We start from the raw sequence: 19,712 nt of genomic DNA, 5'->3' as shown, positions 1-19,712 counted from the left end.
ATCCTTTATACTAATATGCACACAGAAAAAAGTCCTTGCTTAGTATATGATAGTCATATGCATGTAAGGAGATGTCGTACTTTTGAGTACACGAGATCGGAAATGCAAGCATGCACCAAGGTGTTTATGGCTTGTTTGCATAATTATTTAAGTCTTAAGCTTTTAAAAACTATTTAGTTTTTAAAATATGTAAACTACTAAAAAAAAGTAGTAACTAAACACAAATTTCGTTTCATTATCTACCATTCCCAACTCGAGTTTTTTGTAACGATGACGAACGAGTTTTTTCAAAATCCAAACCACCCATGTAGGCCAAGAATAAGTGGAATAGTAGATGAACTTTGAGAAACACCAATTTTGACTTGGACTAAGGCAACAAATGGTTATTCAACAATGAATATACATTGCCTATGTCGGAGTAAGTTTTTGAAATAAGGGCTTATATATCAAACACAGCAGAACAAATGAGAAATTTTTGGTCGAGTTCGATACACACATTTTTTCACGGACCGAGTTTGTTTTTACTAATATTAGCTATGTTTAAAATAAATAAGCAAGAAACTTTTTATACTTGTTGTTTATTTTCACTTATAAATCCCTAGGCGTTTTTAATGTGAGAAACTGGACGACAATGGACACTATGTTGTTTTGTTAATTACCTGTCTAACTTATCACAGCGCTTTGAAAAAACAAACCAGGTAGTGAAAAGGGAAAAGGGAGGGCATTTGGCATAAGAGTGTTATACATTGGAGCAAATTCTATATCGGAGCCAAATTAGGCCTAGCACAGTCGCTGATTTAATTTATAAGGAAGGACTAATAACAACAAATAAAAGGCTAGCTAAAAGAATCCAAAATTACTCCAGGATAAATTTCTATAGGAGATATTTCCCTCATGACAGTATATCAGCTGAAGATATGTACTTTTCCCACGACTAGACCCAAACCAAGACAGTTTTTCAAGCACCATTATCCAACCATCGCCCACTTCACCAGGCTAGCTATACATATCTGCAGCAATGAACAATTTTGTCAAAATAGTTCAGCAGAGCTGTGAGAAGTGTATATTAAGATATGTTCAATCTGAAATTATCAATACTTCTTTAAATACAAAAGGTTTAGAATAAAAGAATAATTCATAACTACTCTTATGGTATTATTTCACTAGTTAGATCAGATCGTAGATCACCAAGATTCCAACAACCACAAAATAATTCCTGTATGTTTCAAGTCAAAAGAAACGGACACATTTACATAATTGTATTGAAACAGCAAAAAAAATATTATTTCTAAAGTGACACCTTATCTAGAGCACCTCGATAGTATATGTGCATGCAATCAATTGAAAGTAAAAAACACGAATGCCTTTAAGTGGTAATACTTATCCACAGGTAATAATCAAAGTGTATAAAATGAGATTGGATAAGAATTCCAGATTTTTGTACCTAAAGATATCTCTATGAAATGACACTTATTCCTGAATGAATAAAACCAAACAAACTTGGATTGATTAGTAATCTGAAGCAGTTGTCTCGCTGAGCTCAGCAATATAAATATGAAGTGAAGCAAGGTTACAAGTGTTTGGTTTTCTACAGTTGGAAAGGAACCTAACGCACATTTTACCAATATGCAACTAGTTCTTGCTTTTCCATTTACATGCTTAGAAATGAAAATAAAAAACACACTGGTACGCATCCCACCGAAACCATGGAACTAAAACCCCAAAGATCATCTGTAACTCCGTATTTGTTGAGATCGCATTACTACAAATTATGCAAACATTAAAAACGTAACATCTTATTGGCACTTTTCTTAAACCCATAACTCCTAGAAAGCTGACATTTAGTAGCACTGGCCTGAAAACGAATCAAGTGAATTTAAAAAGATAGTAAAATTACCGTTTCTCAAGCAAAAAAAAAAAAATAGTCCTTACATCGTCATATAAGTGATATAAGTTATAATCCTAACACATACAATAAGAAACAGGTAGAAATAAGAAAACCTCGATAATCAAAGGAATCTTTACCATTTTCCTCACTGTCTTGATTTTTATGAATATTACGACTGAAAACAACATCAAAAGAAAAGTATTACTGGTTTCCAGTTCTCTTCTTTTTCTCCTACAACAAAATCAAACTTGCTCAAAACCCCATACCTTCCAAACCAATAACTCACCGTTCTCCTCCTTTCTTCAAGCACATAATGTGTCGTACCTATTCATTGTTTGACAGGAAGATATGTCCAAATTATATATTTAATATAAGAAAACTGGAGTGGTAAAAAGGATAAAATTGGGGAAAAACAATTGACCAGAAGCCAATCCAACTGAGGGGGTTCAAAGCCACCAGCAAGCCAGAGCTACCATCAAATTTTCATCTACACACTTAATGTTCTCAGCATAGGACCTTACTGAGGATCTAGGTCATCATTACTTCAGTACAGGACAAATGGAATCTTGCTGAGTTTTAATTCATCGATATTAGAAACTTCTCTAAAATAGTATCCTAACTTTTCTAGTATGCAGATTGGCAAGCAATAATCAGAGGACAAAGAAAAGAGCTGCACCATGCAGAAATAAGAAACAAAACAACTAAGCTACAGATTGGATACCTTGATCCTAACCTAGCTTTGCACATCCGTACCAATAGGGATCATGTGGCAACTGGAATCATTAACTCATCATCGATCCATATTTAAATGAAATCTATCAACTTGAACCATACTGGTATCTATCGAACTGAGTAAATGGGATTAGTTTTAATAAAGGACATTTGGTAAATCAACCTCCCGAGCCTTTTATCTGTGTCTCAAGCCCATTCTTTAAAAAATCCGGCTCACTTCACACAGATAGAAAACCTGGGACATGTTACAGTGCTTGTAGTTGCACCTTTCTGGAAGATTTGAACAGAGCAGATAATAGATGCCGCTTCCTGCCAGACTCCACCATTACCTACCTGTGTTGAGAACAGATGACAAGTACAAATAACTAGAGAGGACACTGAAGGTTTTCCTTTGAGAATTCAAACCACATGGACAGCTTGGGAGCTGTATGACATCAATCGTAACTCTTAACTGAGTTGGAATGGAACTGGACTGAAATAGGTTTGTGGTGGGCACATAAGAAATATTCAGAGTTCATATCACGTTCCTCAGTTTCGTAAGATGTACCCAAATACAACATTTAAAATGGCTAATTTTTAAATTAAAATAAGTGACTCTATTAAGCTACAAAAAAAATAAAAACGAAATAAATTAAGCTAAATAAGGAAAGGGTTGTGCCTGCTTCAAGATCGAACAAGTGGCACATTCACTAACCAACATGTTGCTTCTCCCACTACCGCCACATCGTTTTTTTAGTCAACACAGGCTACATTTCCGAATTCAAACTAGTACCTATATCCATGCATTGTACGGGTATAGGTACTAGTTTGGACACATTCTTAAGCCATTGTCAATAGATGACCAGGCAAACCAGAGAGCAATTTGTACAAGTTCAGCGTTCATTGTCAGTAATAGCAGACAATTACTCCTCAGTTGCTAAAAAATATACAGGAGAAAGTTAAATTCATTATGACATTTGTGCCTCAACTTTGCAAAACCACGAGTTCAAATAACCATATACAACAGGTTCAAGAATCCATAAGGGACCTTAAATTTATAAAGTTAACGCATTAAAGTCGTTTTGTAAAAATGGAGACAAAACAGGAATCCATTTTTAATAATACTAAACAAGATTAGTAAATAACATTCATAAAGCCTTTCTTGGTATTGAAGGTATGGCATAGACAATATTTCTCAATTTGGCAGAGAAATCATGTGTTACCAATTGTGTTATTTTTAGTCAACATATAACTGCCATCATATTCCTAATATCCATCTACTAAAGCTACTGCATGGTAGCGGTTTCCTATCCCCTAAATCAACATCAGTGTGCCACAAAATATCCAGGAGTTCAATCATCAACATGTTTCCCCCGATTTACCTTACATATTAGTACACAACTACCCAAAACCGCATCACATTTATGAAAGTTGAAATATATAGCACACATGTACCACACATGGTTCAGCACTGCATTTATAAAAGCAGAAACACAGCATCAATTTACCAAGATTGGCTCTATTTCACTCAGATACAAAAGGAAAGGGAAATATATCATTAACAACAGCCACTGAATGCAGAACTAAGAAACAAAGCTTTGAATGTGAGAATCTTCCACACTACTACCACAAAGAAAGATAAAAAAAAAATGTTTGCAGACCTAAACACATCTGTATACAGAAGTTAATGAGCAATACATGTGATTTGTAAGGTTTGAACACCATTTTAGTCCACCAAAACACTAATGAATCCTTGAGTTTATAAAAAATTCAAGCTAACTTACAGATTAAGAGAAGCCATACAAAAAGAATAACGTTGGACCCTTCAATCAAAAGCTTTACTAGACCACCCACATTAATGTCAATGTCACCATAAGCTTAAAAAAGTGATTATAATACTAAACCAACATCAGAACACAGATAAAAATGTATAGCCATGAAGACTACCTCAACTCAATGCCTCAACCATTTATATAGAAAAACAGTTCATAAAAAAATATCTCAACATAAACTATGATAACCTGCCAAAACGAAGTACTAAAGTGAACCACTTGCTAGTATATTTAATTGCAGAACTACAAGAAACAACCAATTCAGAGCATTCAGTGAACGCCTAGAGTCTAAAACCAACATACAAAACCTATTTTTCTTTTCCCAAAAAAAATGTAATTCACCGAAGAATCCCCTGGCGACCCACAACCCTCAAGTTCAAAACATAATTCGTTCGTTGAAAAACCAAACACTAAAAAGTACAACGCGGATCAAATCAAGCCAAAAGGAGAAAAAGGTAGAAAGAAATTGTATCTCACCGTTAGAGCCAGATCGTTTACCCCGCTTAATTCTCTCGAGCTGAACCTGTGTGTCCATAAACATCTGCATCCTCTGGACTTCAAGATCTTTAGCAAACTGCATCCTCTGTTTCTCCAAATCCACCATCTGCCTCAGCTTCTGACCCTCCACTCTCTCATACACTTCACCAAACCTCTCTATCGCCTTCGCCAATCTCCTCATCCCTTCCCTCTCCTTCTCCCCTTCCTCCACCTCGCTCCCCCTCCCTTCATCTTCGTCCTCCTCCTCCTCCACATCGTCCGCCTCCTCCTCTTCCTCTTCCTCCTCGTCTTCGTCAGCCTCCGCAGCCGCCGCAGCCGCGGCAACAGCGGAGTAATTTCTTCTGAAATAACCCTCGTCCATCGCCGCCGCAGCGGCGGAACGCTTCTGAGGCAGCGCGACGGCCGTCGGTGTCACCGCAATCGCAGGTGAGGAGGAAGGGTTCTTCCGATGCGGAAGCAGCGGAAGAGCCACAGGCGGCGAAGGAGACGGCGAGGAGGAAGGAGGTTTCTTGGCGTTGAAATTAGGGCCAATAAGAGCATCCAATCGTTCGTAGAAAGGCCAGGAGGAAGAGAGAGTACCATTGGAGGACGAAACCCTAGCCTTCTCGATCTTGTACTTCTTCTTTATGGTATCGATGCGGTTCTTGCACTGGACGTCTGTGCGGTGCGTCTTCTTGGTGTGTCCGTGGAGCGCGTTGACAGCATCGGCGACATCCTGCCAATCCTTCTGGCGGAGGTTGCCGCGGTTGAGCTCGAGGTAGCGTCGGCCCCAGGCGTCAACAAGCGTGGAAGAGGCCTCCTCGGACCAGCAGTCCTCGCGAACAGGGACGGGGCGCGACGGCGGCGCGATGGAGTCGTTGAAGTCGGGCATCGGAAAACAGAAATTAGGGTTCGGGGAAGAAGAGAGAGAAAGAGAGAGGGAATGCGGAAAGAGAAAGAAGAGAGAGAAAGCGAAACGGCAAGGCGAAAGAGTGGGAAGGGTGGGGGATAATACGGTACGGTCGCCGGGGAGGGGCGCGTGTTGTTGGGGGAACCCCCAGTGTGTGAGTGGCTCGCGTCATCGGATCGGCTCGGCTTGACCGCTACAACTACTATCGGAAACACCCAATTATTTTTCTGTTTTTTAAATTTCAAATTTATTAATTAATCAATCAATTCATATAATCTTATCATGCCATTTCCATTGCAATGCCACTTGTTTATATTATTATAGATTATAATTTATAAATGTGTGGGCAAATACATATTATTCTAATTTTTCAATGTGTTTTGAATTTTTAGAAGGTGAAGGTTGGAGAGGGAGGCCAACGCGCGTTGTTGCCGACTTGACTTGCGGTGTGTGATGGCTTCAAATTCCGTTTGGCATTTTTCTTCTTTTTTGGATTTTATTTTTATTTTAATAATAATTTTGGATAAATAATTATAATTAAGGAGAGAGATAGAGTTTGAGATTAAGAAGATAATTAGGATTAAGATCAAGGCCTTAAGCTGCCAGTGGATTGGTGAAGATTGAAGATTAAGATTCAGTGGGTGCAATATATACCTTGCGTTGCCTCTACACTCTCTTTTTCTGTTTTCTTTTCTTATAAATAAACATGCCGCGATCGGTGACCACTCCGATTCCACAGTAAGCAATTATTTACTTTTAATTAATAATTTTTTATCAAATAAAATTAGTAAGTATTATTTAATTTTATATATTTTTCTTAAAAAATACATGAATTAATTAAGTAATTCATTTTTATTAGTCAAATATTAAATTAGAATAATATCTGTATAGTAGTGCAAAATGTTAAATTTAGTTATGAATGACCATATGTATAATTAGAATTTCTTTTTAAATAAAGTTATACTTGTCCACCAAGTAGAAAGTTAAGACAAAACCCATGTAACTCATTTTTGTTTTATTACTTTACAATTTCAGCTTAAGGAATTCAAGGTTATTAGGTCATACTCTTATTTTTTATACATTTTTTTAATAAAAAATTATTTTAATTTTTAAAGTGAATTTTTGTCTAAAAAATGAAATAATTAGTTATTTTAACTATTTAACAACACAATAATTATAAAAGATATTAATGATAACAAAGACATTTTACTATAATATTAAAAGTATTATTTTAATTAATATTTAAAATATTGATAAATAAAAGTATTTTATTTAATTACTTAATTTTATATAGTTATAAAAAATATTACGTAAAATTATATAATCAAGCCTATATATACTTACAATTATTTACTTAATTTGTTTTAAAAAATTGTAAAAATAAAATTTTATTTACAAACATTTAACTTTGTTTTAAAAGCAGATAGAAATTATTTTAATTAATTCCAACCATTTAAAGTTGTTAAGAGTAATTTATTAAATTTAAGGTTTAATTGCTTCCTTTGTCTCTAGTTTGGTTGAATTGTGTCAAATTCATCCTCATTTTTAAAAAAGTTTCATTGTCGTCCTCACGTGGTGTAAAAGTGTCAATTGAATCCAAACATAGAAAAAATTTGTGTCAATGTAGTCATCTCTGTTAAATACACACTAACGGTGTTAAGTGGCTGATTATTTAGCACTAGAGAATTAAAACGTGGCAAAAGAGAGGTTTACGTGGATGCCCTAAGTGGGAAGTACCTCAATGAGGTTATAAGTGACAGATGCGTGGTGGGAGTTGATGGTGTTGGCTGTCTTCTTCTTCGTTAGGGTTTGCTGTTTTGTGTTGGCAGTAGCTTGGTGAGTTTATTGTTCTTCCTCCCTCTACTTCTTCCTCCCTCTTTGGGTGTTTGTTGAGAAATGGCTGTTCTTCGGTTTGGAGTTGGTTGAAGAAGTGTTGGTACTGTGTGGATTGGGGTTGGGTGAGAAAGCTTGGTTGTTGAGAAATGGCTGTTCTTCGAATGGAACCCACTTCGCACTTCCAAATACCCCACGAACAATGCGAAAAACGCTTCCAAATCACCAAACGCGTTTTGCTTTCAAAAGCCCCAATTGCGATTTTTCACCCTTCCTCAACTCAGAAACACTCTATCTCAAATATCTCAAATGCCCTAATTAGTTTTCGTTCACAAATACCCTAAATGAATTCTGATTTTAATTTCCCCAATTCAATAACCTATTTCCATGTAGCCTAATTTTAATTTCATTGACACGTCATTACCACTACTGTCACTCATTTGCCACGTTTTAATTCTCTAGTGCCAAATAATCAACCACTTAACACAGTTAGTCTGTATTTAACGGAGATGACTACATTGACACAAATTTTTCCTATGTTTAGATTCAATTGACACTTTTACACCACGTGAGGACGAAAATGAAACTTTTTAAAAAATGAGGATGAATTTGACACAATTCAACCAAACTGAGGACTAAGGAAGCAATTAAACCTAAATTTAACATAACAAGTAAAACAAGCCTATTAATAGCTATATGTCATGTCATTGTTTACTATACTCACCACTCTAAAGGTCTCAAATTTCTTGAGTTTTCAACTCAGTTGCGCAAAAGAAAAAATGTGAATTCCAGATCCAAAGGAGTTTTCATAAAAGAAATAGACTATTGGGCATGAGATAAACATCAAGTACAATCATGTGCTATGAGTGACTTCTCATTTTTAAGTTGGAGATATTGCCCATAGTAAGCACCCAAAACAGTTGAAGGAGAGACATTTTTGGAAACAATGGCAATACCTCGCACTTTCTTCCCTCAACTTGTCAATTTCAGGGTTAAATCCTCATCAATATGAATCTATGACAAAAAGGCCTGTATGATAAAAAAATTAATAAAAAAATTAATAAAAAAAAGTCTACCTAATTAAAATGGTAACAAAAGTTCTATAAATTAATAATTATGATTAATTCGTGGATAAGTTTCATCGTATTCAAGTAAAGATATTTGAAATGAATATGAATCAATATACTTTAAATTGAATTATTAAGATTTACAGCTAAATTCATGTCGTGTTGAGTGAAGTTAAATTTATCTTCAAGAAGAGCTAAATTTACAGTGGATTAAGTTCATACTAATCCGAATTAAATTAAAGTAATATTTAATAAAATTAATTTAGATTCACATTAAATTATTGTAGAATTAAGTTTAGATTATTTCACGTTCAAATTAAAATATAATTTACTGAATTCAAACCCACATCAAACATATTGAGTTGATGCAACTCAAATTAAATTGAATTAATTAACCCAATTTAATAAGTTAGATTAGACCTCAACTTTTTAATTAAATTAAAAATAATATAAATTATTTCACAACTAATTTATTATTTTAATTATTTAAAAGTTAATTAAATATATATAATAGAGGATGAGTTTGATGTTGTGCCTTCACAAATGAGTGAAAGATGGGTAAATCATGTAAAATTTTCTTGTTTAAAGAAATGTACTAATTAGGATTTTCTCCACCAAATCTCTTTTTTTTTTTCTTTTTAAGTATAAAAGCTGCATCATTAGAAGGAATCATATTCTCTCTCCCACACTTTGTATCTTCGCCGAGTATTCCATTTACATTTGCTTGAACAGTACTAATCAACTTCTTCATTTTAATCTTTCTATTTACATTTAATGCATGCAAAATTATAAAAAGATTAAAGAAGTTCCATGAAAAAGTGAGTATATCTACAATTTCAGTTAATGTCATTGCTTCTTAATATGCAGTTTCTTTATTAAATAGGATCTAAATTCTAAATTAATAATTCAATATCCTATCTTAGTTGTCAATCTCTTTGTAGTTCATATATATAGATGCATAACCAACTTACATTACTTGAAATTAGATACGTACTGTAAAACCTGTCTCTAACAAAGTAACAAGTTTTTTATAACGTGAATATGTTACCATGACAAGTAATAACATGGATAACTTTTGTACTAAAATTTAGTTGTCTCACTTTTATATAATTTTATTTTGAAAAAAAACTAAAACTAAATCAAACGGCTATAGGTTTAATGTAATCAATGATGATTTAAATTTTAATAATAAACAAGTACTGGTGTATGTTCAAAACTTTCATAAGAGAAAAATTGAACAATTAACTTTGACATCATGTGAAATTCCAAACTCAACTTATATATACTGAATAAAATTATGTTGGTGCTCGGTAAAAGTGTAGAGAAAAAAAATTACTTTGCTTATTTTGTATCTTGTTATATTAGGTTATTGAATTGGATTTAAAAGATATTCTTTTTTTAAAATATTGTATTTTTACAAGAATGAAATATTTTTTATAGAACTTTTAATAGACTTCTATTATTAAGCTTTTTGTCACTTGAATTTTAAAAGATTTATAAAATATAAATGATTAAATGTATTGCAAGAATTTAAAGGATTTTATATATTAAAAATCATAAAAACTTTGCATAGTTACATTTTTTGCAATGAAATACATTTTTACGTGCATTAAAATAATTTAAATATAGTTTAGTAACAGCAAGGAACATTTTAATAGCAACCTGTGAATTTAATCTAATAATTGCACCCACCTATCCATTATCTAACTGCTATTTTATATCTTGAAATACTAAAAACACAAGTTTTACACGTGGCTTTCATTTTGTAAAGTTTAATAAATATATAATAAATTTAAATTACTTTTACATAAATATTAACCTAAAATTTAGAAAATCATTAAATAGTAATAAATTTTAAAGACAAAATATAATTAATTTAGATATTAATTTATAAACTAAAAGTTATTAATATTTAAAATAATTTTTATTATAAATAAAAAATTATAACTGGTATATGAGTTAGAGTTTAAATTGATTTCTAATATTAATTGTTAAAATTTTAACTACAAAAAATAGTGTATAAATTAATTTCTAATTTAAAATTAAAAATAATTTAAAATAATAATAATAATAAGTACTTTTTAAAAATAAAATAAAATGATTTCATTCAAAATTTCAAGCTATTATATTACAAATATTAATAAAAAACTATGGCACCCATGAAAACCTTTTCTCTTTAGTAATCAAAAAAACTTAATGGATAAATTTACTGATAATTTTTTAGTTTTAAACTAGAAAATATAAATAATTGACATATATTTCTTTAATTGATTATGTGAACCTGTATTCTTTAAATGTTTTTTTTTGTCATATATATAGTTAATTACGTGATTACTTTTAAACTTTACATGTTATAATAAAAAAAATCAAATATTTTTTAACTTATTTTGTTTTTAAGATAATAAGGTTGGAAATTTAAATGTACGTCTAAGTTTTAGATCAAAAACACCTATTATCTTAATGTGTTTGGTAGAGAATGTGAATCCATTACATTATTGATGGTTAAAAAAATGTGAAAAAGAGAAAAAAAAAGGTTATGCGAATTAACTTGTACGGGTCAACCAGCTTAAAACTCCAACCCTCCCTACGCTTTTCACTCCGACCCACGTCACATTGTCACCCTAATGTTTTTGGAGCTAAACAAAATCTCCTTTCTAAAGTTATATATATATATATATATATATATATATATATATATATATATATATATATATATATATATATATATATATATATAAAATTTCTTATCTATTCACTTTTCTTCTTTCCTTTTAAGTTCATTCTCTTCTACTAAACAAAGCACAAATATTTCCTTTGCTACCATGCTCAGAAACATACAAGAATCATCAAGCATTATATTTAAAAGCAAATTTTAAGGAAGAACTAAGACCAGTTACATATCGTGCGTCAGTTACTTAAGTATCCAAGATAAAGTCAAACTAGAAGCCAAGTAATTAACATGAGAAATTGGTTATTAACATAAGAACTTTTGTTAAAAATAAACTCGATTTCACTGTTTACACTGAGAATGAATGATGTGTACCCACACATATATTCCCAACATATATTTGTGTTAATTATTTTTGGTGGGAATAAATTCATAATATGTGTGGCATACAATTGAAATTGCGACAAAGTAACACGTTTGAACTGTAAGGCACTAGTGCGAGACAAGTGTGGGCTATGGTCTGCATTACGCTTACCAATCTCCAACAATATTATAAAGTATGTTTTATATTTGCATAACTATCTCATTAATTATATTATTCTATATTATACATTTCCAACAGGGAGACATGAAAATTTTCATGAAGTTCTAAAATAATAGTATGGTACTATTGTACCATTGCTTTATAATAGTATATAATATTGAAATGAATTCAAGCGAAAGGTGGAGACAGAGAGATCTTTGTAACTCTCAGCTTAATTATGCGCAAGTGTGAGGCGCCGCTAGCACATATGATTATACATGATTTCACATTTTCGTATTTCCCATTCTTATATATCATCATCCACCAACAAAAGGAAGAGGGAAGGAAAACTATATATTTTTTCATAAATGTAAATGACTTTGGCACCAATGGGGTAACCCACATACCAGAGCTTTCTAATCGTAAAATCAATTTAGTTAAAGAACAGCTTTTTACGGTAATTAAGCGTGTTAAACTTAGACATGGGAGCTCATGAATAGTTACTGATATGGTGAGTAAGTGATCACTAATATGATCACAATCATTAACAGTTCATTTCTGTCCTTATCACACTAAATATCATCTTTGATGAAGTTTTAGAATGTGGCCAATAGGAGATGTCCCGTCTATGGATCCCCCATGGAGAAGGTACATAGATACGCAGAGCGGGGGTAGATTTTCAAAATCAACTATTCACGTTGGTGTTCCTAAAATTTATGAAAATAAAGATCACTATATTTTATGTGATTTATGGTGTCTTTTTGACATGGTGGAAGGTGCATAGAAATGAAGTAAAGTAGTAAAGAAGAGACAGAGAGAGGAAGTACAGAGAAGATTCAGACAAGGAGGTTAGTGAGTTCACCTGATCCACTCGCAACACTGACATCCCATGAGACCATCACATTTCAATGATTCATCCATTGTTTTATTGTTACATGGAGCAGACCCTCATTGAGTCGCTTACTCTGTGCCAACTTTTTTTTTGGCCCCAGACATATGGTGGGGCTTCAGAGTAAAAACCGCATATATGCGTTCGAATCAGAAAAAAGAATCTGAAATAAATCAGAATCAGAACCAAACAGAAAACAGAACGCGGAACACAACACAAGCTTCCCTCAAGGCTCAATGATCTGCCGTCCAGTCAATCCACCACCCCAGAACTCCACTGTGTAATCAATCACCTTTACAGGATGCCACACCCACTAACCTTATTGCTAACTCATACTCAAAAACAAAATGCTTAAAGACACACAATACAATACATATATCCACTAATTACTTTACCAACGCAACATTATTAGATATTACAATTTTGGTGGAAAGCACACTCTCAAAGTGATTTCCCAGCATGCTTTGGTCTTTTCATGATCCAACCCACCCTTTTCTTTTTCATTTCTTTTACCCTTAGTTTCTGCCCAAGTACACCGTGGCTTTCTACCTGCTTGCTTACACATCCATGAATCTGAGGGACCCCAAAGATTTTTTTTTTCTCTCTCATCAAACATAAATTAAATGAAAAGCTTTCTCCTTGAATTTATTCATTCGCATTATTATACGTTATATATTTATGTTTAGAGGGTGATGCAAGCATTACGTCACCCTCTCGCTAGCGTTGGAGAATGACTGACACCGTCGAACACTACAAAATTGAACGAGGGGAATAAACGTGAATGGATTACTCCGTTGTTAGCAATGGCATAAATTCTACCATACGTCTCAATCACCTTCCATTATGATCTAATACAGAACGACGAATGCCCCGAAAACCAGACACAACAGGAGTGCGATCCTTTTCTCCCGTGTTTCAATCATACACTTGCTGTGTCTACTTTTCCATGTGCAGTACTTCAATTCCAACTCCAACCCTTCATCGTCAACAATTCATCAAAAGCTAAAACAAACTCACAGAATTCCTTCTTATCATCCCTTCCTGAAAATTACAAAATTATAGCACACCTCCATCGCTCATGCACCCTACCAACTAAACACCAACAACACCCCCTTTCAAAATCATGATAAGCTGATAACGAAAGCTTAAAAAAATGGCAATCAGTAAAGTTGAGCACTTGTGATCCCCGACTTTTATTCAAAACGATCTCACTTCTCAAAATCACAACGTATTATCATCTCATTACTTCATATACCAATATCGTCAGCTACTCAGATACAAACTGACCTCTTTCAACAGACACGTATTCCTATATTTTTAACCCTATACGATTAAGAAAAATGAAACGAAATTGTTTAGCTGAATTTAGAAAAAACGGGTTTTTGAAGTTTGGAAGATGGAAATATATATGTTGGTATAGTATAATATAATATAGGGAGAGGCTTAAGATATTGAACAATTAAGGATGAAGAAGCGTTTACAGTAGTTATATATCAGGCGGTGACTCGGAAATGCTCTCCAAGTGAGGCCTCCAAACGGCGACACGACCTCGTCTTCTGTCTCTCTGCGTAGAAAGCTTCTCGGAGAGTATTTCAGTCAAGTAGCGATCGTTCGAGACGAGCAAGTTGGCCACGGAAATGGCGTCACTGTTGTTGTTGTTGAGATTGTGGTTGTGGTGGATTCTCTCGGCGTGGTGGTCCTTCCTTTTCTTCTTCCCGGAGGAGGGTCTCTGGCGGTGGTTCTTGTCGGAGGGGGGAGAGGGGAGGGGCATGAGGAAGTAAATCTTGCCGCGCTGGAGGTCAGCGTCGGGAGGGACCACGACGATTTTGGGAACGACGCCGTCTTGGGTGGAGGGCGAGGATGGTTTCTTGAGCACGTGTTTGGGGTGCGCCTTCATGATCTCGCTGGCCTTGACGGAGCCGCTGATTTCCTCGACGCGGCCGTTGGAGTGCACTATGCGGATTACGTCCAGTGCTCCGCATGGAAGAATGCAAGAGATGCAACACCGTATGGTGTTTCTCATTATTTCCTGTTCTGCTCTCTCTATTTGCGTTGGTAACGCTACTATCATAGAAAGCAGAGAAGAACAAGAGGCGGAAAGACTCGAGAGTAAGAGGGTGGTGGAGGAAGAGAGGGAGCAGAGAGTGAAGAGAGAGAAAAGTTTATTTTGAGATTGTGTGGTTTTATGTTTTAGCAATGCAGTGGGAATAAGTCACATAAAAGAATTTTGTAGGAGACGATGATGCCTTTTATTTTCGTTATTATCTGAAATATTTTTTTTAATGAAAAATATTTGACAAATGTTAACCATCACTTCAAAAGTGTGCTTATTGAAGTTATTTTTTAATTTGATCTGAATATTTATTTTTATCCATGGTAGCAAGGTGCGGGATGAAATTGATGGTGTGAATAATTGCAGAAGAGTGTGGTGTTAGGAGACGAAAGTCCTTGGTTTTGTGTGGTGTTGTGAAATGAATAGTATTAGGTTAGGAATGGAAGGTTGGTATAGTGATATGAGTGGACACATGGCACAGTGAATGATGGGACTGCTTAGGAAGCAAAAGCTTAGAAGCTTTTGATGGGGCCGTGGGTGGATGTGCGTGTATCAATCAAAGGTTGACACTTGTCGGCCAATAATGAATATTTACACTAAGTTTAGGTGAGTGTGGGGTCAAGGAGAGAATGGGAAATCAAATGAGTTAACAGGGTAAAAGGGTAAATGAAACCCTTTTAGATTAGTGAGTGAAGTGCTTCTACTACCCAAATCCCTTTCACATATTTCCTAAATATATATATATATATATATATATATTTTTTCCCTTGGTTAATATATTATTATGTTTATTATTTCTACCTGCCACATAATCTATAGTATATTATAAAGGAAAGTCAATTAATTACTCCAACCCCGTTGTTCTGCATCGCTTCTATATCCTCCAACAAATATTCTCCTTCTCCTTACTAGCTCGTCTTTCCTTTCACACCACCAATTGCCAATATTATAATTTTATTTTATTTTAAAGCAGAATATATGTATATGTAATTCATTTAGTATCTGTATAGGTTATACAACAACGATTCATAATTAGATGGCACTGTAAAAACTTTTGAATATCTAATCTAACTTTTATCTACTGTCTATATAATTTAAAGATTATTGATCTGATGAGATAGTATGTGAGTTGAATTAAATTATTTAAACTATAAGAACTTGATTAAGACTCTGAAATTTAGATGATGTATACGTTGATTTGACATATGTTTATTATTAAGTGAATTTTGCATGATGATCTCATTAAAACTGAATTCGATTCAGGGTTATTTTACATGAAGTCTACACAATAATAAAATGTGCCAAAAAAATGTCTTGACAATATTCTTCTTACATGTGATGAAAAGTGATTCATTTGGTTATAAAATGAAAAATTAATAGAGATTTTTTATTAACCAGAAAAGTCAACTAAGATTGCGCATGACCTCAAATCTCACTTTCCAATGTGTTTATAGACATGTTTGGTAGATTATATATATTTGTATATTTGTATACATAACTTAATATAGTCAAACTGTATCTTTGCTTTCTGCCGATTCTTTTCTATTTTAACAACTCTAACCATTTTACAAGCCTTTATGAATGAAGGAAGGAAATGAGATTGTAGATTTCCTGGAAGGTATGAGAATGCTGTTGAACTGCTTTTTGTTTATGCCTTTGAAATAAAAGTTTCAAGAATAATTGTATTATTATTTATGCAGAAAATATTATGGACAATTTATTTATGACTTATATATGTATTTTGAATTGAAGGGAGATATCGACTTTTCTTTTTAAATTATCCTCTTCAATAAAGTTTTGTAGATTACATTTTATCAAATCAAAGATTAATAATTTCTTGCTGAGCGATCAGGTTACTTAAAAAGATAAACCTGTATACCCTTCATTAATCAATTCAATAGTAATCAGTAAAATTATAAGCTATCAAATTAAACGACTGCAAAATGTTCAATTTATTTTAAATTTTCAGTACATTGTCCAAGTAATAAAAAATATTAAATAGTTGGATTAAAGAATTTAATGTGTTCAAAAAATGATCAAATAAAGTGTTTTCATCAAGAATTATTATACACTGTATGATCTATCTTCGTTCCTGAAGAATTATTTCATAACTGTTTTTTTTTTTGTCCATTTTTTCTATTCATTTGCTTGACTTTTTAAATTTTAAATGACGTTTTCCATCCATTTTATCCCATATTTTTCTTTTAATTATTTCTCCATCCATTTGGATTATTTTTTGTACGATTTTCAGCTCCTTTTGTATGTTTTTTCTCATGAAAATGTTTTATTCCCTCCATTATTCTTGGCTATTTTCACTATTTGTCCTTCTGGTTTGAGAAAATTTTATCACTACGTTTTTCTTCACGATTTTATTCTTGAAGCGATATAGGAATGGTGTGAAAATGAGAGCATATTATGCTTACAATATATATAAATAATTCTTTGATTTAAAAATAAAAGATGAGAGGAAATGGGAGTAGAGAAAATAATATCTTTGCTTAGTTTTATTAAAATAAAGGAGAGAAAATGACACCTTATTTAATTTGGACTATGAAAGAGAAGGAAACTACAAATAATTTATAACTTTGATATTATAATTTGTAGAATAAATGAAGAATAAAATATAATTTTAGAAAAAATTAATTTGCGCAAACATAAAAGCTTTTTATAGTTATCCTTCGTTTGGATGATATGAAAGAAAATAAGGAAGTAAAAAATAAATAAAATTAAAATGAAAAATGAGATTCTTTAAATTACCCAAGAACGAATATACATAAATAAAAAACAAGAAAAATTTATTTATTATTAATATAATAGAAAAAACAAAAAATATCGAAAATTCATTATAAATAACACATAGCCCTTCAAAAACACCTATTATCTAAACAATACAATCCATCATATCACATCTTCACTTATATGTTACAAATCAACCTAAGCTTTCTCTTATTTCTCATTATCACAAACGCGATGTTAAAAAATGTGGAACTCACAAAACTTTCTCTTCAAATCAATGCATATTACATAATATAATCATGTACAAATTATTATTTTTGGTACATTATATCTCGGTCAAGAGCAAATAGCGCGATTATTATTGAAATAGAGACTGTTTTCATATAAAAAAAAATACAAGTTAGTTCCACTCTATTTAAGTATAAAACATTTATACACAAAAAATCATCAAATAGGCAGTTATACTGACTAATTAAACGATGTGATAAAATAATACTAGGCAAGAAAGGTTATATGATTGAGGGTCCATTAAAATAAATTAAGGTGTAATAATAACAATAGAGTGAGTAAACTAATTATGTAATAGCGAACTTTAGTCTTTATCTTTTATGAACAAACGAGTGAGCCCCCAAAAAAGAAAAACAAAACGATCAAATAATAGTGCGTGTGAAGAAATGAAAAGGCAGTGCATGAATTATTGATATTGGGTAATCACAGTTGTTTTCAAATATGGTTCGAAAATTGTGGAAGAGTGAGTGGATAAGTTGCATAGATAGACTGTTTGAATTGTGTGAAAGGACATGTTTTAGTGTTTAGCAATTTGGAATGTGGAGCATTATTAATGAGTCTAATTAGAAACACTCCAAATCCAGCCAACTAAATCAATCAAAGTGTTTCAGAAATCATGGGATTGTGCTTAGTGACAGCCCCACAAGCAGCTCCTGTCAAATTAACCACTTTTTATTTCGTGCTCATCAAATTATACATACGTTCTTTGCTTTCGATGAACAACAAAACTCCCAAGAGAAAAATAGTCAGAAAAATGGACAAAAATGCAATATAATTGAAGTTAACAGTGACACAAGAGTGTATATCAAAAACCAGTTTTTTCTTTCTGGTGCATTGTTCTCCATTAAACCAATCTGCACTTGCTGATTAAATTCTTCAATTAATTCATGATATTGTCATATTGAGATTTTGGAATTGTTGAGACCCCACGCCAGAAACAATGGGATGAGGGTCATGTCAGTTTGGCCCAATGCTCTTAAATGTTGACCGTTGTTGTTATTATTATTATTCCTTTTAGTACAAATTGGCGGATAATGAAAATTACATGGAAAGAAGAGAAAGGGAGAAATTATATACCTTTTGTTCTCCAAGTAGTTTGGTTTTAATCCAATATTAATTCAGAGTGGTCCTTAAATTAGTTGGACATCATTTTAAGCATTCATTCTGATATTATTTTAACCTTTGTTATTATAAATTCTTCTTCCATTATTGTTCTTTCAATTAAGAAAACCAAGTTGCAAGCACCATCGGAAGGAACATACTTGGTCACGAAAATTGAAGGCTTGATGCGTATGCTGGTATTCAAAGGAACTTAAAAAGAGAAGAGAGATACCCATACGTCTTTTCACTTAGCATAATTATGATACAGGACAAGTTTTTAGAAGGTAACTGAACCCTATGAAAGAGTAATTTTTATTTAAAAATCCATTTAAAACTTTAAAGTTGGCTGTCTTAATTAATTATATGTTATTTGATTTGCTTTTAATCTATCATTGTGACCTTTATTATCGGGTGAATCTTCCGCTTATATAATTGTCTTCACTTAATCATTTCTAACTAATGTGAATCACATTCAAATGATTTCCCATATTTTGACGCGTAAGCCACCTTATCATTATTAAGATGAAAAAGTTATCCGACTCTTTCCATCCAAGATATGAAAAACCTACCCTACTTGGCTACTTCCTCTTCCTTTATTTTACGCAATTCTTAAGCAGAAAATTGGACGTATTTATCAATCTTAAATTATTATTTCAGTTTACTCAACCTAAGTCAAATCATGGCACAGATGAGACCTTCCATGGTGAGCAAGGTGGATGATTTTATTGTTTTTTAT

The 19,712-nt window shown here is 32.8% G+C and overlaps 2 protein-coding genes across 3 annotated transcripts; both read right to left on the bottom strand.

The window, feature by feature from the left end:
- Positions 1–702: 702 nt before the first annotated feature.
- On the bottom strand, positions 703–6,464 carry LOC124841023 (trihelix transcription factor ENAP1-like). Of its 2 annotated transcripts, XM_047317189.2 has the most exons (3): positions 4,909–6,464; positions 2,155–2,212; positions 1,857–2,063 (listed from the first exon to the last, which is right to left on the bottom strand). In XM_047317189.2, the coding sequence occupies exons 1-3, from the start codon at positions 5,798–5,800 to the stop codon at positions 1,955–1,957; spliced, it is 1,059 nt and encodes a 352-aa protein (XP_047173145.2). In that variant the 5' UTR covers positions 5,801–6,464; the 3' UTR covers positions 1,857–1,954. The 2 variants fall into 2 exon arrangements, with proteins under 2 accessions (XP_047173147.2, XP_047173145.2); XM_047317191.2 differs by lacking the exons at positions 1,857–2,063; positions 2,155–2,212 and adding an exon at positions 703–1,010 and having other exon boundaries at positions 4,909–6,437.
- A 7,503-nt stretch (positions 6,465–13,967) lies between these two features.
- LOC124841024 (uncharacterized) lies at positions 13,968–15,021 on the bottom strand. The gene has a single exon (XM_047317192.2). The coding sequence runs from the start codon at positions 14,867–14,869 to the stop codon at positions 14,285–14,287; it is 585 nt and encodes a 194-aa protein (XP_047173148.1). The 5' UTR covers positions 14,870–15,021; the 3' UTR covers positions 13,968–14,284.
- Between the last annotated feature and the right edge of the window lie 4,691 nt (positions 15,022–19,712).

This window comes from Vigna umbellata, chromosome 5 (assembly GCF_029865625.1).
Source record: "Vigna umbellata cultivar VRB3 chromosome 5, Vumbellata_1.0, whole genome shotgun sequence".
NCBI lineage: Eukaryota > Viridiplantae > Streptophyta > Magnoliopsida > Fabales > Fabaceae > Vigna > Vigna umbellata.
This window is presented reverse-complemented; position numbering and strand designations above follow the sequence as displayed.

Bases quoted from the DNA above. Each gene is read 5' to 3' on its own strand.
- LOC124841024 (XM_047317192.2), bottom strand. From the start codon at position 14,869: ATGATAGTAGCGTTACCAACGCAAATAGAGAGAGCAGAACAGGAAATA.
- LOC124841023 (XM_047317189.2), bottom strand. From the start codon at position 5,800: ATGCCCGACTTCAACGACTCCATCGCGCCGCCGTCGCGCCCCGTCCCT. The intron at 2,213-4,908 runs GTGAGATACAAT...AACAATGAATAG, and splicing joins TAAACGATCTGGCTCTAACG to GTACGACACATTATGTGCTT. The intron at 2,064-2,154 runs GTATGGGGTTTT...TGTTGTTTTCAG, and splicing joins GTGAGTTATTGGTTTGGAAG to TCGTAATATTCATAAAAATC.